Here is a 27,806-nt window from a genome sequence, read left to right as displayed (position 1 = left end):
TCCCGTTTATGCAAACCCTTCCCCCTTTCACCACTTGACACTCCCACCTATACAAAGTTGGAATCACCTTTTTTCAAACTCACCCTGCTGAGACAGTGGGACTGTGTGTGTGTGTGTGTGTGTGTTGGTTGGGGGGGGTAATATTACAATAATTCATTAACAAAATAGAAGCATCAAGTTTGTTGTAAATGAATTAATTATGCGTTGAATTCTTTCAAAAAATATTTATTATGATGAACAAAAAAAAAAAGAAATACACAGCTGGAAGCAACCGAATGCAAAACAAGCAGCTGGACATCATATTTATTACCAGACTACAATGCATTTTAAGTGCATTAAAATTCTCTTTCAAGTCGCCACGTTGCACCAGATTTCAGCCACAAATTTAGTCTTGTCATGTGACACCAGTGAATGGCATATGCAGCAAATTACCCACAGCCCGAGGCAAAACATCCCACTTCCTTTGGGATGCTGTCAGCTCTTTAAGCTCTTTGTACTTGACGGATACTCCTGCTGAGTCGTGTATTAGTCCATTTAGACCAGTTCCCGGGTCTTCTCCTCTGCTATCTGCTCCTCGGCTTGTTTTTGTTTGCTGAACATACCTTTATACAGCGCCTTCTCCTTTTGGTAGTCCTGGCTGAGTCTTTCCTCCACTCGCTGCAGCTGCTTCTTTACATCGGCATCTGAAATGAATGTCATCATTAGTTCAATCAAAGCACTGAAGTGAACTGTGAATGTAGATGTAAAACTGAGCGGTTCAATCGAAGGCTGCAAAGCGGAGGTGTTTGATCTTACAAGCACGGTAGGAAAATGGATGAATCCACAAAATTTAATAACACAGCATTACGTAACAGGCTGAAAACTCCACAGCAGCTGTGTCCCTTGTGAAAACTGGAGCTGAAATCCCTGACAGCTTATTAATTAGACCAATAGTTCCCAACCTTTTTCTTCAGGCAAGCTTTTTTTATTCTAGTTTTTTAAAAAGTATGCATATTTTAAAATTAGCAAACATGTGCAGGTATTCAACAGACAAGTAAGGTTTATACCTGCTAATATTAAGATGCAATTTCATCAATGCAATCACAGGTGGCCAAATAAGACATTCCCAGTCACACCTGTTTCTACTGTCTACTTTCTACCAGTTCTCTGATGAGGGAGGATCTGTATGTACTTTGGCTTTCTCTTAACATTACGTTTAATACTGCGAAAGCTGGGCTACCTATAGCAGAATTTCCGCGATTTACATTTCATTATCAACATACAAACTTAATTAAAAGTACCATTTTAATTAAATATGCTTTAGGAATATGTTACGCATTGGTTAATGAAATTTAAGAATTTCTTTTGCTTTCAATTTTAAGCCTTCACTTAGTTTTTACATGCTGTTTATATAAAAAAAATCACTTTAACAAATATTTTTGAACATCTAAAGTAAATAAATCATGTTATTATGCCTCTTTCAAATAAAATTATTAGGCTAGGCAAACTGATCTCATGGAATTGATCTAACAAAAAGACCGCAGTCTCTGATTTAAGTAGAATAACGTTACGATTATTAAAACACATTAATGTATACGTCTAACGTTACACGCATGAAATAAAACATTAACAAAGCTGTATCTTATGAAACGCCAGTTGAAGGGCACATAAGGTGCATTTAAGAGAAAGCAGCCAAAGCCTGTTACAGAAATCGTTGCTGTAAAATATGCAAGTTCAGCAAAAGAAAAAACATATCGGGACAGGAAGGTGAACATTCTGCTTTATTTATCTCCTTTAAAACAAAAGCAATCAGCCAAACACACAGGATCAGTGTAATATTACATTATTTACCATTATAAATCAATTTTAAAACGTATCTCTGCAATCTGCCAAAAAAATACACTTGATCAAAAAAAGACTGACTGTTAGATACACAAAAAATTCATTATATATCACGTTTTAACAACAGAGATGCAAGAAATTAGATCTAGCTGCAGGTCCTGTGATGGTCTGGCCAATATAAAGCTTTGCTTGGGAGGGGGAGCCATTCGAGGAGCTGCCGCTGACAGCCTGGAGCTTCCAATTTTTTTAAACACGTACTATCCTTATACATAAACTGCCAATTTGACTTTAAAATATCTATATTCTCACTTGAAAAACTCTGAAAACTTGATTTTGTGGCATAATTTATGAGCGTTTTCCTATTTTTGTGGATTCCCGTCTGCCTTTAACAGTCCTCATCGGTTTCCTGTGCAGCACATGCAAGTTGCTATGGTAATTATAAACGTGTAGCGCATTTATTTCGAACTGTGATCAAAACAGTCTGGAACTACCTGTGTGTTTCAATGAAAATAATGCACACCCTCCAGCCAATCAGAATCAAGAATTTCAACAGAACATGAATCTAAACAGCAGGCTTATCAAGTTTATAAATACACCAGCCTATTAATAATTATTTGCAACAGTTTTAATGTTGCCCCCACTTCTTGTATGTTAACTACATTACCTAAAGGAACCTCATTGCAAAATGTGACCAAATCTTCTTTTGTTTGTGTGTGGCCATGTTTTTACAGATGTCGGTCTATAAAGACAAGGACACCTTGGACTTAAATATAGCTAATGCAATAAAGGGAATGCAGAGGTCCTGGGACATGTTTTCAACTATTTTTAACTCCACATTCACTTCACTCAAGGAATAACAGACTAGTTTAGACCAGTTTTAAGTGTAGTTTGTTAAAATGTAATTAGTTACAGTAATTAAATTACTTTTCCATTAAAAACGTAAAGGATTACTTTTTCAATGTAGAAGAAATTACAGTAACTAATTACATTTTAACAAACTACAATAGTTGTGCTTGCCTTAAATACTGTCTATGAATTCAACAGTTCTGTATAAAGCAATTCAGAGAATAAATTGTGATGAATAGTTCTATTTTTCAACTAAAGGCTACATTTCGTCACCTTACAATTATTAGGTTCTTTCTGACATTTTTGTCAAAACTGAGTTATTGACATATTCTTATTAATTGAAAACATTTACATTATTATCTACATTATGGGATGCTTTTTTTATATATAAGTTTTTACATTTTAAGGCTTTTTATTTAAAAAACAAATGTTACACACATACTGTTTGGTATGCAATGCAAAAACTTTAAAGCTCAATATCTCATTATAACCTTACAATTCCAAGGTGATGATTTATCTAAACCAGTGATGCCCAAACTAGGGCCCACGGGCCAATTTGACGCATGATAACCTTTGATTTGGCCCACCATTCCCCTATCTGAGATGAGAGTGAGAATAATGGGTAAGGTTAGGGCGAATGCCTTCAACAGAGATCATCAGTAATTTAACATAACCTTATGTTTGATTAAAGAACTACAAAAAGCATAGTGAAATTAAATGTCTCAATTAAGTGTTGTGAATTAATTACATTTTAAAAACTTTTAGATGTTTTAAACATTTTTAGATGTTGACATTTACAGTATATGTGTGTGGCACGTTGCTAAAACCACACTTATAGGACACATATTTCACTATCGGGAGAAAAATGGCTCTTTTTGTAAATAAAAACCAAGGAACTCCATTGTGTTATAGATGAGCTTGTTTATGGTTTTATTGTTTATAAGTACAGTATTGTAAAAAAAAAAAGTAATTATGTGATTAAATAGTGTTAGTGATCCATACACAAAGTGCTGAAACCCTATTGTTTTTGTTAAGAATTTTATTACTTTTTATTTTTATTATTATTCTGCCTTAGATTTATTAGTCAGACCAAACCGTAAGTCCGAGAGCTCAAAATAGTTAGATGGTAGTACTCCGGTACACTCCATTCTCGCAAAAAAATCTGTTAAATCAGACCATAGGTGGCGCTATGGCACAAAAAAACTAAAAGTTTAGACCAGTGGTATCCAAACTCAATCCTGGAGGCCCGGTGTCCTGCATATTTTAGTTCATACCCCAATTAAACACACCTGAACCAGCTAATCAAGCTCTTTCTAGGTACACTAGACTTTTTTGTTGGAGCTAAACTATGCAGGACACCGGGCCTCCAGGACCCCTGGTTTAGACATTTTGGCCACCATTTGTCATAGACTCAAAAACTTTACATTTTTGAATCCCTGGGTCACCCCGAACAAAAGTGCACAGGCGCACTTTTGGCTCTACGGCACACCTTTTGAGGTTGTAATTGATTGTATAGTACACACAGTTTTGCACAGCCGCACAAATTTCTGATCATATGTTAGGCCTGCTCATACTGAACACTTTGACACTAAAACCACCGTGTACACTCAAACCGTTCATTAAATATTCATCAATATGTAAAAAAATACTTTTGCAAACTAATCTCTGGTTTTCAGCTCAATTGCAACGAAACCAGTGTTTCATTGAGTGGATCAATAATTATCGAACAAAAGTTGATCTTTCCACTTTGAATAGCTGTAGCAGGGGCATATCCACAAGAACCTACATGCCTGTAAACCCATAAGGAAAACTCAAAACGTCAGAGAATTTTAGTGAACACGTGGCACATGAATGTAAACAAGCATGCAAAACTTTGTGGAGAAATGGAAATAGGTGGCGCTATAATAGTTGAAAAGGTCTCAAAAACACAGTGTTTCAATGACTGTTGATGCTCAATACAGTGTTTCAATTACCATTTCAGCCACTAGATGGATCAACTTGAAGTTTGGCATGCAGGGTCTTTGCTCAAAGTGGAGTGACAATAAAATGACTGTCATTAGCCAATTAAATTTGAGCAGCCATTAAACACAGTTAATGATGGCTGATCAGAATTTAACTTGGTGGGCATGTTGGACTCAAGGGCCTAGAGGTCTTTTGAGAGAAACTTTGAGAGAAATCATCCACTAGGGGGCAATTTTAAATTTTTTGGGTTTGTGTAATTAAACATTTGTTAACTTAATCTAAAAACTCTAATACTCTAATCATATATTTCATTGTTGAATAAACTACTTACAGACTGATAAACCTTAAACTTCTAAAACGCTTAACTCCAATAATTGCTCCTTGCAGCTAGATTTTTCTAGTTATTTTAAAATATTATCAAATTAGTAAGTTACCATGGCAAATAATTTAAAGCAGTTTGGTATATTTAGCTTCGGCCCACCACCCTCAATCAAGTTTGGTTTGTGTCTCTTCATAAGAAAAGGTTTGGGCACCCCTGATCTAGATGACTACACATGCTTTGTGTATTGCTCAATGAATTGAGAGACAAAGTAGTAATTAGTTGATTTACATTTGTTCATATTTTGTTATTCAAATATTTTTAATTTCCCAGAAATGGGTTGCGGCCGGAAGGGCATCCGCTGTGTAAAAACTTGCTGGATAAGTTGGCGGTTCATTCCACTGTGGCGACCCCAGATTAATAAAGGGACTAAGCCGACAAAAAAAATTTATGAATGAAATATTTTTCTAAATTATTCACCAAAAGAAGGTTAAATCTGTCCAACAGATGCACATGCTTAAGAAAATAGGTACTACACAGCACAAAATGCTTTTCTTAATTAGATTTTATGTCTTATTTCTAGTAATAATTGCTAAAAATTCTTTAATCAAGAATAATTTTCAAGACAAGTAAAACATAATGTCTTGTTTTCAGAAACAATGCATCAAAAATAAGTGAGTTTATCCTTAAAACAAGCTAAATAATCTGCCAATGGGGTAAAAAAAAAAATCTTATGTCAAAAGGAAAAACAAGATTATTTGAAGTAGATAAAAAAATTTGAATTAGGAAAAGCATTTTTTGCAGTGTGATAAATGTATACCTTGAAATGTTTTGTGTTTTGATACACGTTTAACTTTACTTAAGTATTGATTTTAAAAGGCCCTGTTTGTTAAATTTAAACATCTGTGTCTTGAGACTTATAGTTATTCTATGTCGTATTGAGTCAAGTAATTAAATTACCATGTACTACAAATACTTTTCAGCCAAATGTTATTTAAATAAAGTGTTAATCATGAAATTAGAAATTAATTACTTTTTAAAGTAACTTGCTGTGCGCTGGTAGCAGTTACCGTAGAAATTTGTTTTAGGTATAAGGTAGGATAAGGCATAAACAATCAGAATTTATTCTTTATAATTATAAAAAGACCGCCAATATATTATTAATTAGCCACTAGGTAATACTTAATACTAGAGTATTACCAAAATATTAGGCAGATAGAAAGTAGTAAGAGTCAAGGAAAAGCACAATGTCATTAAAACTCAATCAGACCTTTAAAAGCTCTGGCGACCTCTGCTGTGAATTGGGAAACCATATATAGGGAAAAAAAAAACCCATGTGTGATTTGTGTGTGATTCACCGTTAGGTTTCCCTCTGCTGGCCTGTGTAAGGTACTGTCGCGCCGCAGGAGCATCGCCCAGCTCTAGTGAAGCTACACCGGCTCTGTAGAGGGCTTTAGTATCAGCAGGCCTCCAGTGGAGCACCTTCAGACTGTACTCCAGCACACGTGTGTAGTCCACCAGCTCTCGCTGCAGTAAACATGCTGAGACACATAACACACACACACACACACACACACACACACACACACACACACACACACACACACACAATGAGTAATGAGGAGAACGCCGTCTTATGCAGAATGAGTCTGGAAGATTTTCAAATAAGCCAAATGTCTTATGCTGACACACACTCACCTCACACACACACACACACACACCTGATGAGTAATAGGGAGGACGCTGTATTTTGCATAATCTAAATTGATTCTGGAAGATTTTTAAATGAGCCAAATCTCTTAGACATAGCAATTAGGGTTTCTGCAGGTTTCACCAAATCAAATCTAAGACTTTTTAAGACCATAAAGAATTTAATTTCAGACTTCATTAGGGCTAAACACAAATGATTTTTAATGCCCAGCAGAAATAAAATCTAATTATTAATTTCCTAGCCACATATTTTTAAATAATGTGTTAAAACCAAGCAGACCTTAGCTGTTTACATACTTTTTAAACTTAATTGAAAAAAAAAAAACTCTTTAAAAACTAAATGTTTCCACAACAGACTATTATAATATTGGTTATGAACAGTTTTGCTTAAAGTTGAGATGTATTAGGTGGTTGGATGTGGGTCAGATTGATTGGGTAGCTTTTCATGAACAAGGTAAAATTAAGACCTGTGAATTTAAGACGTTCGAAGGCCTAAAATTTTGTTTTTGAAGTGTAATACTTTTTAAGACCATGCCGATACCCCGGTAATGAGGAGAACGCTGTCTTTTGCATAACCTAAAATGAGGCTAAAAGAAATGAGCCAAATCTCTGATGCGTACCAAGGCTGCATTTCTTTTTATTATTTTTCTTATGCCAAAATCATTAGAATGTTACATACTGATCATACTTCATGACAACATGTTGTACCTTTCCAACTGTAAATATATGAAAACTTAATTATTGATTAAAATGTGCATTGCTTAGAACCTACTTTGGACAATGTTCAAGTCAATTTTCTCAATATATATATTTTAAATCCCAGATTTTCAAATAGTTGTATCCTGACCAAATATTGTATATATCCTAATAGGAGAGAGAGGTATGCATTTTGATTTGTCCAATTAATAATACTATGATAATGCCTGGCCAAAGTTAATTCCTCACCTACTCAGTAAAGAAATGTTTATAAGCAAGGTTAGAACATAAACTTAATGTTGGTGTGCTTAAAAGAACCTGCAAACTGATCACATATACCCATACAATACATAACACTAACAACACATACAATTAAAAACATGATTATTCACCCTCCTCCTTTTTTCAATATTTCACAAGTGATGTTTAACAGAGCAGAGGGGTTTTGACAGTATTTCCTATTATATGTGTCTTTTCAAAAAGTTGAATTTCTTTTAGCTTAGCTGGAATATCTCTTTTTATTATCAAAACCACTGTTGTCCTATAACTTGCCTAGTTAACTTAAAGGTGCTGTATGTAAGTTTTTGACTCTTCCAAAGCACAAAAATATTATAATATGTTTTTGAGAAACATGCCAAGTGAACATTCCTGTTTACCTGAAAAACAATGCTGAAGTCAGATCTTCTGCTTTGAAAATGTGCAATAGGTGCCGGAACATGTCTGAGTTTAGCCAATTATATTTCAGCACCCCGGGTTGCCTTGGGGAAAAAAAACTCTTATTTCATTCATTCAGACAGAAAAGCTCTAAGTATGAATCTGTGACTGAAATGCGACCTCTGGTGGACATGAGCAGACTCGCAGATTCACATGAGGTTATTAATTAGCATGTAATATAAATATTACGAAGGTAAACTTTAGGTGAGCAAGTTACATTGTAACACCGTGTCCTAACAACACGCTACGTGACAAGATTTGCAGTGATGTGAAATTTGGCTGTTTGCACCACCAGACGAAACACGACAGAAATTGTAATACAGCCATTCAGAAGTACAGAATATACGTGCATTCACTCACGAAATGGTAAGGTTTCTAATCTAATTATACATATTAACACTCTTTAACATTATTAAATGTACATGATGAATGATTGATATGTGTTAGTTTGCACTGAGTCACAGTTCTAAAGCTAAATTTCAAACAGTTTATTTTATTTTTAAGATCTGAGGTTAACTATCTGCTGGTGCTTTAAGTATATGGCAATAAATGTCATGTAAAATGGCCTTCAAACTCACATTATTAGCATTTAACACTGAATAAAGCACATGAGGTGTACCTGAGGGGATCACTGTCAGTTTTCTGTTGTTCAGCTGCAAGAAATAGAAACTGTTTCTGATATATAAATTTAATGTGTTCATTGGAACAAAAACTGCTTTTAATACGGGATATATTCCTCTTATCACGTGCCATTGCTTTTAATTAGAACATGATTCAAGTTAGCATTTAGGCTCAATCGTAAGATTCTGTTGGTCCTTAATCTGGCAACATGCGCTTGCATTTGTTTTGATCCAGGAGTGCAATACCCAGTTCAACCACTGGGAGTCAAACTTACATACTGCGCCTTTAATTGACCAAGTTGAATACTAGTATCTTGCAAAATAACTAGTAAAATATTATGCATTACTCTAAGCATGGCATGAAAAAGTTATATTAGAAATTAGTTTAAAATGTGTGGAAAAAAATCTTTCCATTAAACAACACTTCGGGAATATTTTTAAAACTACTAACTAAAACTAAAGACTTATAATTACTCTTCAAATACAGTGCTGCTCAACATAATTGAGTACACCCCATTTTAAATATATATATTTTTATCCATTTCTTAGTGAATATAAGTAACATATTTTGCTGCATTTGAACAAAACAGATTTATTAAACAGATATATTTATTAAAAATAATATTTTAGTCACCAAACATCTTTAGAAACAGAAATATAACATTTAAATTTTGGAAAAAAAAAATACAACCTACAAAATTGTATACATTTTTAGTTTCTCTTGAATTTTGCTTTTTATACATTTTTTATTTCATATTTTTAATATTAATCTGGGTGTACTAATTTTGGACCGCTATCGTAAGTAATCTTGTTAGATTAGCTCCAGATTTGGCTTCAATCTAATGTTAAATCCACAAATATAATATTATAAGGCATCTTTTAGATAACATTAATCTAAATGAGAGATTTGTGAGGGGTGTAAATCAAGTTTTTGCAAGAAACACAAACCTGCTAGATTGTTATAGCAGTCTATCTGCGTGCTCCTCAGCAGCTCGTCCTGCTCCTGGTTGAGTTTGGGCACCGGAGCCCCGAAGCCCTGCATCACAGAGTTTACCTCAGAGTCCAGACTGCGCAGGACCAGCAGAGCTCGATGGTAGCGGCCAATAGCAGAGCGCACGTTTCTCCCCCGATAGAAAGCATTGCCCTCCGTCTTTAACCGGACGGCCTCCTGGAGCTGAGAGTCCAAACGGGAAGCAGACGATCCTCCGGCAGCCCCCAAACACGATGACCCATCATCCCCTGCAGGAGGATCTGCAACCTGAAACACACAGTGATGAAAACCGACTGCATTATTAAAGGTGAGACTCTGCAGGCAAAAACATTGAGATTTTTCAAGCGCCTGTCAGTTTTGAGATCTATTTTTATTAAGTGATTATTATTCAGTCTAATGTATGGTGTGTTTTATATTGTGTGTGCCTTGTGAGGATTTGCAAATCATATGCTGACAAACTGATAAGGATCTTTTCTTAATTTGCTGCCGTTTTTTTTGTAATTGCATGTATTTTCTTGGGGCATCATGGTGGCTCAGTGGTTAGCAATATCACCTCACAGCAAGAAGGTCACTGATTTGAGCCCCGACTGGGTCAGTTGGCATTTTTTTTGTGGAGTTTGCATGTTTCCCAGTGTTCGCCTGGGTTTCCTCCTGGTGCTCCGGTTTCCCCCACAGTACAAAGGCGTGCGTGACTTGAATTAACTAAATTGGCTGTAGTGTATGTGTGTAAATGAGCATGTATGTTTCCCAGTACTGGGTTGCAGCTGGAAGGGCATCCATTTTGTAAAACATATGCTGGATAAGTTGGTGGTTCATTCCGCTGTGGCGATCCCTGATTGATAAAGGGACTAAGCCAAAGGAAAATGAATGAATGAATGAATGTATTTTCTTGAAATTGCAGCATGTTAAGCTCTCTCAGCCACCATACTGTTGTCAAGACACATCCAGAATACATTTATATGTTGTTACTCCCCTCGAGTTGAATCAAAAGCTCAAGTCGTTCTTGATTTTAACTGACTTTTATTCAGACACGAGTCTTTAGTACAGGGGTGCCCAAACTTTTTCGTATGAAGGGCCAAAAATTAAATATCAACTCATCCAGCATATGTTTTTACGCAGCGGATGCCCTTCCAGCTGCAACCCATCTCTGGGAAACATCCATACACACTAATAGACTACGGACAATTTAGCCTAACTAATTCACCTGTACTGCATGTTTTTGGACTGTGGGGGAAACCGGAGCACCCGGAGGAAACCCACGCGAACACAGGGAGAACATGCAAACTCCACACAGAAATGCTAACTGACCCAGCCGAGGCTCGAACCAGCGACCTTCCTGCTGTGAGGCGACAGCACTACCTACTACGCTGCCAAATCGCCACATCATAAACAATCACATTTATTTTTTTACATTTTGCCTTGATTTACTCCTTTACACCAAAGTCCATCGTACATGGACAAATGTACATTTGAAACTAAATCTGATGAATATACACCATTTAAATCGAAACATTTAATGTCAGATTGTTTTTTGTAGCTTAACAAGAAATACTATACAATATAGGGATGTCCCGATACAACATTTTAACTTCCGATACGATACCGATATTGCAGCCATCAGTGCGAACCGATACCGATATAAATCTGATATCAGCACAAATTATGAATACTTTACTTTTACCTATTTCGTTGAGTCAAATGTATGAAAGGCTAGATCAAACTGAGAACAAGTCAGCAACAGTAAGTATGGAAAAAAACAAGTTTATTAACTATTGGTTGCATAAATGTGAACCTTTCATATAATAATATACAAAAAGAATTAAAGAATAAATATTAAGATCCTGAAAATCATCTTAATTGAATAAACAAAAATACATTTTTAAAGTGCAAAATGCTAATTAAAGGTCTCTTCAGTTATTCATTTTTTACCATCAGCAAATAGTAGAAACTGCTCCGAGCAGGAACATAAGAAAAACAATATTGTTAATTGAACAACTGCTAAAGGTGCAGTGTCCAAAATTTCAATCTTCTTGATGAATTTTTGACCAAGTTGAGCTGAAAAATGTCTCACACTGGACAGCAGAAATAAGTTATTGTTAAGTTAATAAAATGTGCAGTATGGTTAGTACAAACATTTACATGATCAGAGCTATTTCATCTGTGTTTGTATCATAAGAAGATTATGGCTGTATCAATGTTCCCAAACATTATTAATTTAAAATAATATATATTGTACATATTATATTTAACATAAAAATACTTGCAGAGGCTAGATTGACACACACCTTTTCTCCACAGCACTTGAAATAATGTGACTTTTAAGAATAATTTTATTCATCAAAATTCATTATATTTGTACATTTGCATAGATTCCACCCTACTGCCCACATGGGAAAAGTATGACAATGTAAATAAAGAGAACTGCAAACTTGTGTGCAAAGCTGACACTGTTTATCAGAGCACTTTATCTTTCTGGGCTTTTAAAAGAAGAGTTAAATACAGTTTTACATTAAATTTGAAAGGATAATCTATACATAACCCCTTCTCAAATGGGATGGTGGGCCAAATCAAAAGTTACCATGGGCCAATTTTTACCCCCGGGCCCTACTTTGGGCATCTCTGCTTTAGTATGTTTTGTACATTCTAGCCTTGCATGTCTTTATGTCTCAACAATGCCATCCGAACTATGAAAATAAAAACATAAAACTTACATTAATTAGGTGTTGTTTGCTTATTATTATAAAGTGCACATTCAACATGTAAGGAAATACAGTTATTTGGCTAATTATGCTTTAACATACTCGGTCACATACAGCAAAGCAGTTAACACAATAAGACACATAACTCACTGGCCTCTCTAACTCAAGGGGAATAAACTTGTAGGGTTACAGTTTTCTCTCTATCAAGACTATAACTTCTTGGAACTTCTTACAGGCATAATTCTCACATACATATTATTAGTGCAGCACCTCATGTGGCAGTACTGCTTGTGAAGCATCTGAGAAATATCTTGATTGCAACAATTAAATATTTCCCAAGCTAAAAAAAAAAAGAAATAGTTGACTTTTTAGTTTTAGTTTAAACTAATTGACATGCATTAACAACAAATATACATTACTTGTTTATTCTAATGATTACTCTGAACATTTGACCTATTTATTAATCTTTTAACTGTAAAGTGCATATTATAATCTGAAATATATGAGAGTTGCCTCTGATCATTCGTTCAATGGCAACTTGTGATATCCATTGTTTACCATGGTACTTACGTTGAAATCACATGCAAGTATGACTTCAAAACAACATAAGCACTATTTATTTGACTGTAAACAACGTTGTACTTTGACAGTCATTACCTGCTTATATAGAAGTAAAGTTGGTTTTATATTCGCACATTCGTTCATTTAGAAGTCTCTATATTGTTTACCATGTTACTTTGAATATTCGATTGGAATTAGCATGCAAGTGTGGCTTGAAAACAACATTAACACTGTTTATTTGACTGTGAACAATGTTGTACTTTGATAGTCATTGAGTGCTAATATGATTTCGCTATTTAGAGTTTGAAAATAATATTTTAATGAAATTATATTATTAAGGGGAAAGTCCGAATGTGTGAATATAAAACCAACTTTACCTCTATCCTGTTTATACGATTTCACAATTTACTATTAGCAAATCTTACTTTTCTGAAATTGTATAATAAGGAATTCTGAATGTGTGAACAAAAACTTCACTTTACACTTTCAGTCCTGTCAGATCAGTGCTGGTTTGGCACGTAAATAGAAAGTTTGACCATTTAAGCAAAGTAATTATTAGTATTAATTAGTGCTGCTGGCCCTCGTTAATGGCCAGGTGTCCTCTTAAAAACATAGGCAGACCAGCTTAACCAGTCTAACAGAAGTAAACCAGTTTACAGGATTGAGTCCAGTTCATTCATTCATTAGGTTTGTATCTAAACTGGTAAATTACTCATACATTAAATCAAATCAATTACGTACACAGATTAAGCTGGCATGCAAGTTCATATCACTAAAAAGTGACTTTTCATCAAAATAGATCATGTCTATGAGTATAAACCGCGCCCAGGACATCGTGCTGAAGCTAATATCCGCCCTTTTACTGCGTGCTAAAGAAAACCTTCTTTTTACCTTTTCGTCCATGGCGTTTAAAGCTTTATAATGGTTTCAGAGTGCGTTTAATGCAGTAAATGTTGCTGGGAGGCTAAAAAATGAGTGTTTGACGCTCTTCTTCGTGGTTGTTATGATTCCTGGATGAAGCTCCGCAACACTGCCTCCTCCTGAACAAAACGGAAAAGCCGACTGGATCACGTGAGCTTTGATGACAAATCACATTACAGCTATGACGTCTGTCAGAGATATGCGACGGTCAGCGGTTATTTATTTATTTGTGTATACTCAAGATTATTTTGGATTGATGTTTCTAACTTTATTTCAAGGACATTTGGTACACCAATACAAATTGGGTTATATGATGTTATACTTGCTTTTGTACAAGATGGAATTGATTCAAAAACATGTTTTCTTATACAACTAATAATATTACTTGGAAAATACCATATCCATGTCAAGAAATGGGTCAAAGCTAAGCCAAATTGTGTTTATTTTATAAAGGAGATTAAACAATATGGTACTACATTATGTAACATAAAAAACAGAAAAGCTAAAAAAAACATACGAGGCATTATGTAAATTTCATTTGATTGAATAAGTTTTTGTATATAATTATTATCATGATCTTACCTATTCTTTTTTCTACCCCTGGCATGTTTATACATTGTATAACTGAAAGAATTTATTTCATCTTATTTTATTTATTTTTATTATGTTCATAACTGTTGTGAGATGTATTCTCTTGTACTATGTTTGTAAATACTACAAAAAAACAACAGAAAAAAAGGGTTATTTATTTATTTATTTACATATATAAAACGAAATTAATGTTAGATAACAAACACTGACAAATTTGCCGATAGTCTGTCGATTTATTAAACGTCAGCCTTTTTTTTTATAATGCAGGTTACATAGGTTGTGATACAGAAAAGAAAAGACAGCGCTACATAGGACAAAGATAAAACCAAAACAAAAGTAGAAATGTGAACATTGGACAATCTCCTATCAGATGCATCTTCATTAGACAAAGTCAAGATTGACCTGGGAGCAATTCATCAATTGCAGATTTAGAAAAAAAGGCTAATGGAAATGTATAGAAAGTTCATTATGACTAAAATATTGTGAAAACTTGTTCAACTTCTTTATATATATATGGATATATATATAGCTGATTCCAGCGTTATGGATGTGACATTTGCAGTAAAAATTCAAAACATAAATTCGCAGAGAAAGTATACTATAACATTATATTGAATCATCTGTTTATATTTTCCAAAACAACTAACCACAGAGTTATGGAATCAAAAAAATTCAATCTGTGAACATTTTTATACTTTAAATTAGTAAAATAAACATGCGTTATGGATGTGACAAAAAAGTCTCTGAGTTTACAGTATACAACATACTTTGTAGAAATTCTGTGAATTAAACTGCACAACCCAAAATAAATAATGCTCAACAAAAGGATAAGAGTTGGCTCTTTAAAGAACAAAAATGATTGATTTTATTTTATTTTGACATTTTTGCATTTTTTGAGGAAAAAGCTTTGTTATGGATGTGACACTTTTTTGTTAGGGATGTGACGGATGTGAAATCGCCATTTGTTTGACTTTGGTTAATCAAATAAAATAGTTTGAAAACATTGACAGAGACATTTTTAAAGTACTGTAAAACACTTGCCTACACAAAAAAAATGTAGAAACGGTTTCGCTATTTTGGTGAAAACATTTTAATTTCATGGCAAGGTTGACATTTTCATGGAATTGCTCATATATATATGTGTGTGTATATGTATGTGTGTGTGTGTGTGTATATATATAATATGTATATATGTGTGTATGTATATATATATATATATATATATATATATATATATATATATATATATATATATATGTGTGTGTGTGTGTGTGTGTGTGTGTGTGTGTGTGTATAATATGTGAAAACTTGTTCAACTTCTTTCATATATATATATATATATATAATATAACTTGATATTGACTTTTTTTTCTCACCACCCCATGCCAAAAGTACTTGAGGAAGAGACATTTTACTTGATTTGGGTCATTTAGGTAGCCTATTCAACCTAAAACCTACAGTAGTCTGACATAAAAACCAAAACAATACCCATTCTTGTCTTTGGACAGTTTTATTAAGCAAATTTCTGAATAATAATTAAGTAAGTTCATGACATGTTAAATATGTAGTTTAATCTGCTGGTTTTAAACATACAGAATATTAATAAACACAGTTATGTAACAACCATAACATTACCATTATGTCCTAGTACATCTTTCATTAACTTTTTATTACCGACCATAATTCTTGACTAATGAAGGTACATTTATAACAACTATTTTTTTTGTTAGATTGCTTTATTACCAAACCATGTTGCATACAAATGCATTCAACAGACTGACAGTGTATTGCTGTAGAGGACAAATAAAACACGAGACAGGTGTTTAGAAAGAGTATAGTTTATTTTGTTTGATCTGCAAACTTATCTAAACAAGATAAACTGTCAGAAAACAGCTCGGAAACATTATAATGCGCCCTCATGAATATAACCCGCTGCGGATTTCTGCTGCAACATTCAGATATTAGGGTCAGAATTTGGCACCAACAGCATGAAAGCATGGATCCATCCTGCCTTGTGTCAATGGTTCAGGCTGCTGGTGGTGGTGTAATGTTGTAGGGGATATTTTCTTGGCACACTTTGGGCCCATTAGTACCAATTAAGCATCATAACAATGCCACAGCCTACCTGAGTATTGTTGCCGACAATGTCCATCCTTTTATGACCACAGTGTACCCAGTTTCTGATGGCTACGTCCAGCAGGATAACGCGCTATGTCATAAAGCGTGAATCCTCTCAGACTGGTTTCTGGAACATGACAATGAGTTCACTGTACTCAAATGGCCTCCACAGTCACCAGAGCTCAATCCAATGGAGCACCTTTGGTATGTGGTGAAACGGGAGATTCGCATCATGGATGTGCAGCTGACTAATCGGCAGCAACTGCGTGATGCTATCCTGCCAATGTGGACCAAAACCACTGAGTATTCCCAGTATTTGTTGAATCTATGCCACAAATGATTAAAGCAGTTCTGAAGGCAAAACGGGGTCTAGCCTGGTAGTAGTAAGGTGTACCTAATAAAGTGGCCGGTGAGTATATCTTAAAATGTAAAAATAAAATCAGCAGTGGTCAATGTATTTATACTTATATGTCAGTACTTCAGCCTATAATTTGTATATATATTTATAAGGAGCAGTGAAAAGTAGATTAATATACATCAATTTTCTTATTTTATTGCATTAAACTTTTTGCAAGGGGTTGGTCAGCTTTTCTTCTTAAAAAAGGATCCTTTTAAAGCTGGTTTGTAAATGTCTGATGGCAGACATATTTAACATTTCTATGTGAAACAAAACCAGAATGACTTTTATGATTAGACAGTCTGTTTGTGATGGAGGGGCAAGTCTGACCTATTTTTGTAATGTTTGGTCTGCTATCGGGGGTCTTACATAACAGCACCGATCCACTGACCGAGTTAAGCTTTCAGAGGGGCGTGGCGCTGCCTTGTCATGGAAAAACCCCAACATTCACTATTACTTTCATTTCCGAATACGTAATTAAATTAAATCTATTACACACATAGTTTATATAAAAATAGCATCATGCTGCAGCTTTACATTCACGCGTACGTGGAGATCGTGCGTCACACGCAGACCACTGTCACAAAGGGCTAAAAGAGTCGATTCCATAAAAGAATCAATTCTGAAGCTTTAAGAAGAGAGTCGATTCTGTTTGGAATTGATTAGATCAAGAGAAAGCAACTCATCTTCAGCAGACGCATTCAATTTAAGCTAATCACTGGCTCTCGCTTGCTATTGATCAAAAGCCCAAAGACATTTACGTAAACAGAATAGCCTAGTTCGTTACTTAATGAAGTGGTTCAAATAACAATTTCAGTGATTCTTTCATGCCATCGTGTCATTTTTAATAACTTGTTATATGATATTCATGCTAAACCAGTAAAATAAAGTCATATTTAAACGTGTATATTGCTGACAATGACCTCTTCTTCGTTTAAATTAATTATTTTTCTCACTCAACTCAACTTATTTGGGGGGCGTTCAAATGTAAGCGTTTCATTTACATTTTTTGGGGTGAACAAATCCCCTTTAACTGTGTTTTTCAGTGTTATAACGTTATAATTATTATTACATGTTCTTTCAGTCATCATGCAATAAAAACGTGCCTAACTAAGCTGATCTTTATAGCTTATTTACTACGGTCACGCGTTGAGAGAAAAGAAATGAAGAAGAATCATTGCGAGGAATCGATTCACAAACCAGGACTCGGACTCGGAATCGATTCCAGCGTCTATAAATTTAAAAGTCAGATCGAGCGGTTGTGTAAGAGCGTCCCGCCGCCAGAGGGGAGGAGCCACGCCTCAAATACACATCGCTTTTGTATTTATGCTTAACATTAGAAAGAATTCGCTCGAAAACAAACTTTGAGGCTCCAGAATTTAAACCACACACACCTCTGTATATTAAAGCTAATCTGTATGGAGCTGGATCGGCGACTCTTGCTGGCCCACTGCGCCGCACACACCCTGTCGGTGCTCGCTGGGCTGATGGTGGTTGTCCCGCTGGCGCTGAACGGATCCGCGTTTAAGGGCCGGTGCGCGCTGTTTAGCCAGGGATTCTGGAGGACGGAGAACCTGACGGTGGCCGAGGGAGAAACCCGGGAGGTCAGTCATCTGGTGGTGCAGCAGTGGGGTCCTCCGGCCGCCTGTCAGTTCGCCACTTTCGTCGGGATGTTCAGCGTTCTGTACGGGGCGGTCCAGGGCTGGAGAAGTTTCTTCTATCTACACCGGCGGCACGACGAGTGAGTGAGCTAAACAACTAACGTACTACTGAAAATACAACTGGGGTAAAGATGGTTTTATATTCGCACATTCAGACTTTCTCCTTGATATTATGTATTGAGAAAAGTGTTTTGTACCAATTCTAAATAGGGAAAAATATATAAGCAGCCAAAGGCTTATTACATTTGCTCACAGTCAACTAAATAGTGCTAATGTTGTTTTGAAGCCACACTTACATGCTGTTTCTGACCGAATATTCAACGTAGCATGGTAAACTGAGGTAAAATTGGTTTTATATTCGCACGTTCTGACTTTCTCCTTAATAATATAATTTCAGAAAAGTATTCTTTGCAAATTCTAAATAGTGAAATCGTATTAGCAGCCAATGATTTAACAAAGTACAACATAAATAGTGCTAATGTTGTTTCAAAGTCATACTTATATGCAATTTAAGACTGAATATTCAAAGTACCATGGTAAACAATATAGGGAGGTTGTCACGAACGAATGCACAAAAATAAAACAAGTTTAACTCAATAACAAGTCAGGTAACTTGTCACTGAACGAATGTGTGAATATAAAACTTTACCAGGGTTAGTAAGGGTGCTGGAAATATTTGAATTTGAATCTAGTGTTTTTTTAAGGTTTGAAAAGTGCTTAGATTTTTGGATGAAGTGTTTGCAACTGCTATTGTTTTCATGATATTTTCTGATTAAAAGGTAATAAAATTATCTATTTAAATAAAATAATAAAACATAAAATAAATATACACAAAATGAAAACTATGGCGTGCATTTGCCTAAAATTAATGTTATAAAATTATTTGCAAGTGCATTTGCATTTGCTTAAACAGTGTGAGAAAACAAAATACGTAAAGATTATCACTTCATGAGTGAACAATTCATGAAATAAAAGTAAAAATACATTTTAAATGAAAGATGGCATTTAGATTTTGGGTAAATTACATTTTAGAGAGTAAGTAACAGTAATTTAATGTTGGGCTTGGGGCAAACATGCCTTTAAATACTATATAGACTACTATAGCTTCTGTTATATTGTGACGAGGTATGACATTCAGCACATTTGTAAAGTGCTGGAAGAGTTATAAAATGTTTGAAAGGGCTTGAAAAGTATATATATATATATATATATATATATATATATATATATATATATATATATATATATATATATATATATATATATATATATATATATATATATATCTGAAAATGTAACAATATAAACCTGCAATTACAACATAACAATAAAAAAAGGTTATTTGCATTATTGTTTATAATAGAAAATAGATTCGTTTTTCAGGTATATTAGTATAAACTTGTATATGCACATTAGTTGGCACATTATTTGTATGTACTTATATATAGTAAGCTCATTAGCAAATTATAACGTAATTGATGTCATATAAAAGGAATAAAATTTTTTTTTTTTTAATGTTGCCTTCTGTTTATCCAGCACTCTGTTCTCTGCATTCCTGACACTGCTGCTGAGCTTGTGTGTGCTTTTCCTCTCTGGAGGAGCCAGTGTGACCCTCACCCTGGGCCTCGTGTCCTGGTGCAACACTGTTACTGACCAAAACACCAGACCCTACAGGTACACACTGCTGCTTTCAAAATACACTGTCGTAAAGAAGGTTAAAATTATTAAATGCATGCTCTGTTTATACTGAATAATAATATTTATTGTATACTGTTAATTGTGCATTTGTTTCTTGAGTGAATTAAATGCCTATATCATGTTATTAAAGTAACAGAGGCCTTATAGTTGTATTAAAGTTGTATAATAATATTCAATGTATACTGTTAATGCTTCATGTTTTATGAAAAAAATAAATATCCGCATCATGCTATTACAGTCATGTTATTACAGCGTATAGACTCGGATTATGGATCAAAAATGAAATGCATGCTCTATTAATATTGTATAATAACATTTAATGTATACGATTGATTGTGCATGTTTCATGAATGAATTAGATCTTAACACGTCATGTTATTACAGTCACAAAGAGGCTTTATAGACTAATTAACACTGATTATAGTAAACATTTTTTTATAATAATATTCAATGTTTACTTTTGATATTTCATGAATGAATACCCACATCATCTTATCTCATTTTTATCTGCTTTTCCGGGGCTGCGTCACAGGGGCAGCAGTCTTACGTGACATGACCCATATCATGAGTTTTATTAATGAATTGAATACCCACATGATATTACAGTCACATTATTAATTTATACACCTAGATTAAAACATAATGATTAAAAATATTAATGCATGCTCTATTAATATTTAATAATAATATTTACAGTATACTATTGATTGTGCATATGTTTCATGAATAAATGAAATCTCTATGTCATGTTGTTATTATTATCTAGTCTGATAAGTAACGATTGCCTCTTGCTCTGCAGTTGTGCCGAGTCTCAGTCTGTTCCACTTTATCTGGACGTTGAAACATCCTCTTTCTACTCTGAGCTCAATTGTGCGCAGGTAAAGTGTCTCGTATTTCAGTCTGCCTCAGTTAAACACAAGATGCATATTTTTACATGTTATCTTCTGTTTTTTCACAGATCTCTCTGTGGTGTGTAACAGCTTTATGGTTGGCTCAGTCTATTTTGTCCTTCCTGAGGCTTTATCATTCCCACAGTCAGCAGATCAGCAGACCGTGTATATCCAGAGAGAAGGAACTCCTCCTGGGCCAAGCTCAAGCCGAATGTCCCATTCATCACCCGCATCCACATCCGCACCCTTCACACACTCCCAGTGTGTTTATTTAGCCGTACAGTGTTGCACTTTGAAGCCTAAAGTATACTGAGTTTTTATTGTATACACACAGCCTTTTAAAGTCCGTATATCAAAATTTACAATGCTTATTTTGCTAGCACACATTGAGTATGTTTACATGGACACCAATAATCAGATTTTAAAACGATAAAGACGATACTCTGATTAAGAGACGACCATATAAACAGCGTTAAATTAATCAGATTTAGGTCATAATCGAACTACACAGATAGGGAATTAAGACGTGGAGTATCTGATTTTAGTCACATTATTGAAGTGCAGTGCAGACATGTAAACACCGCAATCAAACTATTACTATCCTGTAGGATTTTTGACACATTTTTTGACAGGATAATCTATACACACACGGCAGTTTGACAGTATTCTCTGCACCTACTGAGTCAGTGAAGGACCACAGACACCTGCATTGCGAAATGCGAATGTTTTTCTTTCCATTCGGCGTGCAGTATCAAATTCCATTAAAACAACACTCTTCCAGCAGTTCATGCTTGCATCCAATATCTAGTTTGTCATGGAAGCATGCATGACATGTTCCTGAATGAAAGTAAAAGTACCAAACTGCAGTTAAAGTCGACAAATTTAGAATGAAACACCCAAAATTACATGAAATTCCAGAGGAAATGTATATAGTGCGGTGACGCAATGACGTTAATTCAATTATGTGCTATAACATGTCAAATGGCATCATGAGAGGATTTAAAAAGCAATAATCTTAAGGTGACCAATTTATCAGTGCAAGTAAATCTAATTAAAACTGTTTGTTTTGGTAGTCTTTAATCAAAATGGAACCATTTGGTCTGGAATGGCTGATGATGTCAGCTTGACAGAGTAGGTGGAATATGCTTAGCCATGCACCTCCAGCCTTTAGTTTAAGTTAAGGTCTTTGCACACTAAATCCAAAATTATCTTCCGTAATTTTAAAATTTTTGTAAAAAATTATTTGACCTCAAATTATATTGATATGCTGCCTCCGAAACTTATGTGTGTCATAAAAAATCTAGAATCGGGTTACATTTTTTTTTACGAAAAAGTGTTTGAGAGGTGTTTTGATAGAGAGGGTTTTTTCAGAGCCACTGTACAAGCGAAAGCCAAAATATAGAATGCCATCACTTGACCAGCACAGATCACTTTATAACAAATGCAGTGCATAAATTAATATAAAAACAGAATGTGGCGGACAAAAAAAAGAAATACGAAAAAACAGAAAAAAATTGTAGACTTCAGTGAGCAAAGACCTTTAAAGTGAAAGTTCAGTTATTTATAAAGCACATTTAAAAACTGTCACAAAGGACTGTACTTCAGACAATTATGAAAACATAGACATAAAACCAAGAGAAACAACAGAATGAACTTTAAAATAAAGCAATCAACAAAACTATTATAAAATTATTATTAAAAAAGCCAAACAGAACAGGTATGTTTTGTTTTTAAAAGTGGTTTAAAAATAGATAGTGATGGTGCCATTCTAAGAGGATAAGAAGGGTACAAATATAAAGTCCCACCCCCTACTCTATATTCCATTTCATTCTGAATAAAAAGTTCATGTGGATTTTGAACTAAAGAGTGCATTAGTTTTCACCCCCGTTTTTCCCCACAGGGATTAAAAAAAAAAAGTTTTTGTTAAAAGTGCTCTAAGCTATAAGCCAAACTGCTATGAAGAGAATCGCAACAAAGTCAAAAATATATGTAAAATATACAAAAAGGCAAACATGAGACTGTGAACTTAATTTATTTAATAAAAGATTAACCAAAATAACCTAGATCTTGTCACTTTAAGCTGAATACTAGTGTCTTGAAAAAATATCTAGTCAAATATTATGTACCGTCATCAAGGCAAAGATAAAATAAATCCGTTATTAGAAATGAGTTATTAAAACTATTATAATTAGAAATGTGCTGAAAAAAAATCTTTTTGTTAAACTGAAATTTGGGGAAAATATACAGGGGGGCTAATAATTAAGGAGGGCGAATAATGTAACCGTGAACCCAACATCTTTAATTAAAGAAATATGAACTAAAGATCTAAAGATGCTTTTAGCTCTTGGCTCAGTGCAATTCTCTGATTGGTCGTATTTTCTGTGCGGCATCATGGGTAATGTAGTTTTTCTGCACCGATTCTGCTATTAAATTGTTTTAAAAATAAGTTGAATTTATGTGAAGAGATGGGTTCATCAAAAGCATCTACAATCGATTAACAACTTTAACGCTATCAGTTACTGTTTAAAAACAATCCATATGAAGAAACTGAATGGGGTTTTTACTTTATTGAATATAACAGCGTGCTCACTATTGGTTGCTCAGTAGTTTGATGTTGTTGTCCTCCAGTTCTTTCTGACTGTGAAACAACAGCCTGATTCAGCGTTGACACCTTGTGGACAGACTAAGTAGTGACGTGTTTAATTGGGTTGCGTGTTTACTGTACTACAAGCTTAAAAACTGAAGTATACTTTGGGCTTCAGGCTGATCTAAGGCCAGTTTTAGCGATCAAATGAAGGAACAAGACAACTGGTCGTAAATTAGCAGAAAAGGGAATTAACTCCTAACCTAAACTGACAATCCCAGCAGTTCTCCTGCATGTTACTCAAAAAATAACCTCAGTATTACTTTTGCTGTACTTGCTCGATGTTTTATTTTCCTCCTGTAGCTTTTGATGTTTACTTGAATCGAGGTCAAATGTTTTGTGCGCAGCTTTATAACTTTGCCATAACAAATGTCAAAGGATTCTCAAGTGTATTGCACTATTAATTCATCACACTTGCATATATGCAAGATATTGTCTGTGTGTTGAGCCATATAATGTGAATCTGAATGAATCAGAAGATGTGATGCTCAGTTTGTACTGTGAATGTTTTTTTTTTTTGCGTAATGAATGGTACTTTTACTCCAGCCAAACGTTCTTGTAGTAACCCAGTGAAGGTTTTTTATGTGAAGCTGTTTGTGTTGATGCAGCCTCCTAGCTAGTTTAGCATTGTGATGGAAATTGGACGATGGCATGTAAGGAATGTTGCTCATCCTTTCCGAATCCTGAACCTTTAACTCGGAGGACTGTTGTGAAGCACAAACAGCTGAATAAAAACCGTGAGGGAGATGCTGTTCATTTATGGCTTGGAAATGTGATCATTGCTGATGCCTGTGTTTTACACGGCTGTTTACATCTAGTATGTGCTATTTATAAGCTGTTCAGGTAAAGATAATACAGCATTGGATCAGTTGTGTTGCATTGTGTTGGTTGCACCTCAACAATAAAGTTCAGTAGTAACCATTAATGTTTTATCTATTGAGCAATGTCTTAAAGGCACAGTGTGTAGTTTTCGCCACTAGAGGGCGCATATTCACAACAAACAAAAGCAGAGTTCGATGATGCCAAAAGAAAAATATTGGTAAAAGTGATGACGTTAGAGGTCCCATGAAATTAAAATACACTTTTTTTTTAAAGATTTAAGTGTCAGTATTGTTAGTTTTTAGCATATCTATAAGCTAGAGTAGAGCTGAAGATCTTTGCCCGAACCCGTTGGGGTTTAATTTCTATCATTTTAGACAGGGTCGGGCTTGGGCTTGCGCAGTAAATGAATAGTCATGTGATGCATTTCGATTAGCGTGAGAAAGTAATCAAATCGATTGTTACAACCAGGGCCGCAACTGCACATTTGCTGACGGGTATGCGGCTTCAACTTTTGCGCACCCCCCTTCAATCCAACTAAATTTTATAACAGGCAAGTGATAAATCGTGGAAAATATTTCCATCAATAAATTAAAGATATTTTTTCATAAAGATATCAATATGCTTCAAAAAATACAGTTTCGCAGTTCTGAACACAACTGAAATAGTATGAAGTAGTAAAAGGTATAATTACATTAAGCATGTTAAGTCGCAAAGAAATGCATATGATACCACCCCAAATTTCTTCTCAATTTAATTTTCCCTCACTAAATGATTATATCACCTTGACTAGCCTTGCTTTTGGACTTTTTGTACTACATTTGTCAAAACAAAATGATAGACATGGGAGTCCTAAAGGGCAAAAGAACATTGCAATTACTTCTCACATGCATACTGTGAGAAGTGTAAGGTCTGTCTTTGCAAGAACAATTGACTGAAACTGCTAAAAGTTAAATAAAAAAGACTGTCAAATGTTTAGTGTAAAAAAAAAAAAAACAGAAACAAGCAAAAGTTCTATTTATTTGAAATGTTATAACTTTGTTTGTAGCTAAAATTAAAATAGTTTTGAGCTAAGAAATTACCAAAAGGCCTGATGAATCACTATGATACATAATAAATTCATAAAAACATGTATATGGTATGAAAAATGGGGGTGGGGGGGTGAAATGATTTTTTAATTTAATAAAATACAATATTATACGCATATAAAATGCTAAATAAACATTTTTAACAAATATATATATATATATATATATATATATATATATATATATATATATATATATATATATATATATATATATTGAAACATTTAATATGGATAATTTCAAAAATAGTTTTGGCACAATGGCGCCCCCCATGTGTGGCGCCCCTATGCGCCGCATATACTGCATACCCCCTTTTTGCGCCACTGGTTACAACATTAAAATCCATCCATGCAAAGGTAAAACAAATGATGACGGAGAAGTTAAAAAGAGCGGATTTTGACTGCGGTAAGGCCAGCCGCCAGTCCAACAAGCACGGTCATTCTAGCCGCCAAGGTCTTTCGGCGGTCACTCATACACTGCGTATTAAGGTAGATCGCTAAACAGAAATGTATGCGCATTGCAATGTATGAGCAATGTATGTACAGCAAGCTGACAGGGAAGATGACGAGGTCACTCACTACATTGAAATTGCTGTCATGGAAAATGAAATGGATATTCTTGGCTGGTAGAAGATGAACTAACAATCCTACCTAAAACTTGCAAAATTAGCCAGAACAAAACTCTGCATCTCGGCATGTGGCAGCAGCAGTGATAGGGTGTTCGATGCTTCTGGACGCACCATGCTGAGCGCAGGACTGCGCTAAAGCCATTAACAGTGGATTCAATAATGTTCCTCCACAAAAACATGTAGCCTAATCTTTGTGAGTAAAGGGCTTTTAAATTATAAATAAATATTAATTAAACCATAAAATCATAATGTAGATAGAGGATACAGGCTAATGTTGGCATTATTCTTTTAATATTCAGCTTTCCTGTCACCTTAAGGCCAGATTGTGAAGAGAATTGGCAAAATAAATCCTGCAGAGCCTTTATCTTTATTTCATTATTGCCAAGTACTCATCACCATTTAACATTCATTTTAATTTAATTTGCTAAGAAAGACTTAATTTATTGATGTGTTGGCCAATTTAAAGGCTAAATGTACGCAGGCCTAGTTAGAGTGCTGAGATTACGATGTTAGAGGACTTACAGATACAGATACTCATCCTGAGGTCCTTAGATTATGCGGAGTCACTGATTGGATCCAAGACAAGCGACGAAATGATTCGAAGGTGTCCATATCCGGGACCAGGCCGTATCTTGAGGTGCTGCTGCGCTGGTGGTCATGGGGGAGTGGAGAGCATGAGTCTGATTCCAGTGACGCTCTAGGGACAGGCGAGTCTTCGCTGAGGCCAGCTTCCAGCCTCCACCTCTGAGACTGCAGCTCTGCACAAGACTTTTGGCCAGCAAAGGAATTAAAATGGTCGTGCCGAATAGAGTCTGGTTTCTCTCAAGGTTTTTTTTTCTTCACTCTCCTATCGGTGGTTTTTTTCCCTCTCCGCTGTTGCCTCTAGCTTGCATGGTTTAGGATCTGTAGAGCTGCGCATCGATTAATTTGCTCTTCAGTGTTTGGACTCTCAGTAATGATTTTAAACCACACTGAACTGAGCTAAACTGAACTGAACTAAACACTAAAAACTGAACTACCCTGATCCAGTTACTATGACCATTTTTGTGAAGCTGCTTTGACACAATCTACATTGTAAAAGCACTATACAAATAAAGCTGAATTGAATTGAAACTTATTTTAGTTCTTTGTTCCAATTTATGTAAATAATGTTAAAACACATATAAACGACTCATTCTTCAAAAAAGACAAAAGATCTGTGTGTGTAAATAACCCCAAGTTATTTAAGTTAGGTTTCAGTGTTAATTATTTATGCTGCTTTTAATTACTTCTCTATTTCTTTAAAAATTGTTGTGTTTTTGTTATTTATTTGAACTCCGCTTTGCATTAAGTTATTTAGCCTATAGAGACCCTTATTTTGACGCGCGGCTTGCCGGAAGTGGTCAGGTGCGCGAGCGCGCGCAGATCACGGA

General features: G+C 34.9%; 2 protein-coding genes across 3 annotated transcripts; one reads left to right on the top strand and one right to left on the bottom strand.

Moving 5' to 3' along the window:
* Window positions 1-209: 209 nt before the first annotated feature.
* ttc9c (tetratricopeptide repeat domain 9C) lies at window positions 210-13,960 on the bottom strand. Of its 2 annotated transcripts, none has more exons than XR_012389406.1 (4): window positions 13,831-13,960; window positions 9,637-9,946; window positions 3,864-6,489; window positions 210-3,809 (listed from the first exon to the last, which is right to left on the bottom strand). XR_012389406.1 is itself a non-coding variant. In NM_200265.1 (4 exon segments), coding segments are annotated over 4 exon segments (654 nt in total). In that variant the 5' UTR covers window positions 13,843-13,916; the 3' UTR covers window positions 277-534.
* A 4,313-nt stretch (window positions 13,961-18,273) lies between these two features.
* Window positions 18,274-22,719, top strand: zgc:153018. The gene is given in 5 exon segments (NM_001076639.1): window positions 18,274-18,707; window positions 20,164-20,301; window positions 21,125-21,203; window positions 21,284-21,805; window positions 21,832-22,719. Coding segments are annotated over 4 exon segments (747 nt in total). The 5' UTR covers window positions 18,274-18,384; the 3' UTR covers window positions 21,491-21,805; window positions 21,832-22,719.
* The last annotated feature ends 5,087 nt before the right edge of the window (window positions 22,720-27,806 follow it).

This window comes from Danio rerio, chromosome 14, assembly GCF_049306965.1.
Source record: "Danio rerio strain Tuebingen ecotype United States chromosome 14, GRCz12tu, whole genome shotgun sequence".
In the NCBI taxonomy this organism is placed as follows: domain Eukaryota; kingdom Metazoa; phylum Chordata; class Actinopteri; order Cypriniformes; family Danionidae; genus Danio; species Danio rerio.
This window is presented reverse-complemented; position numbering and strand designations above follow the sequence as displayed.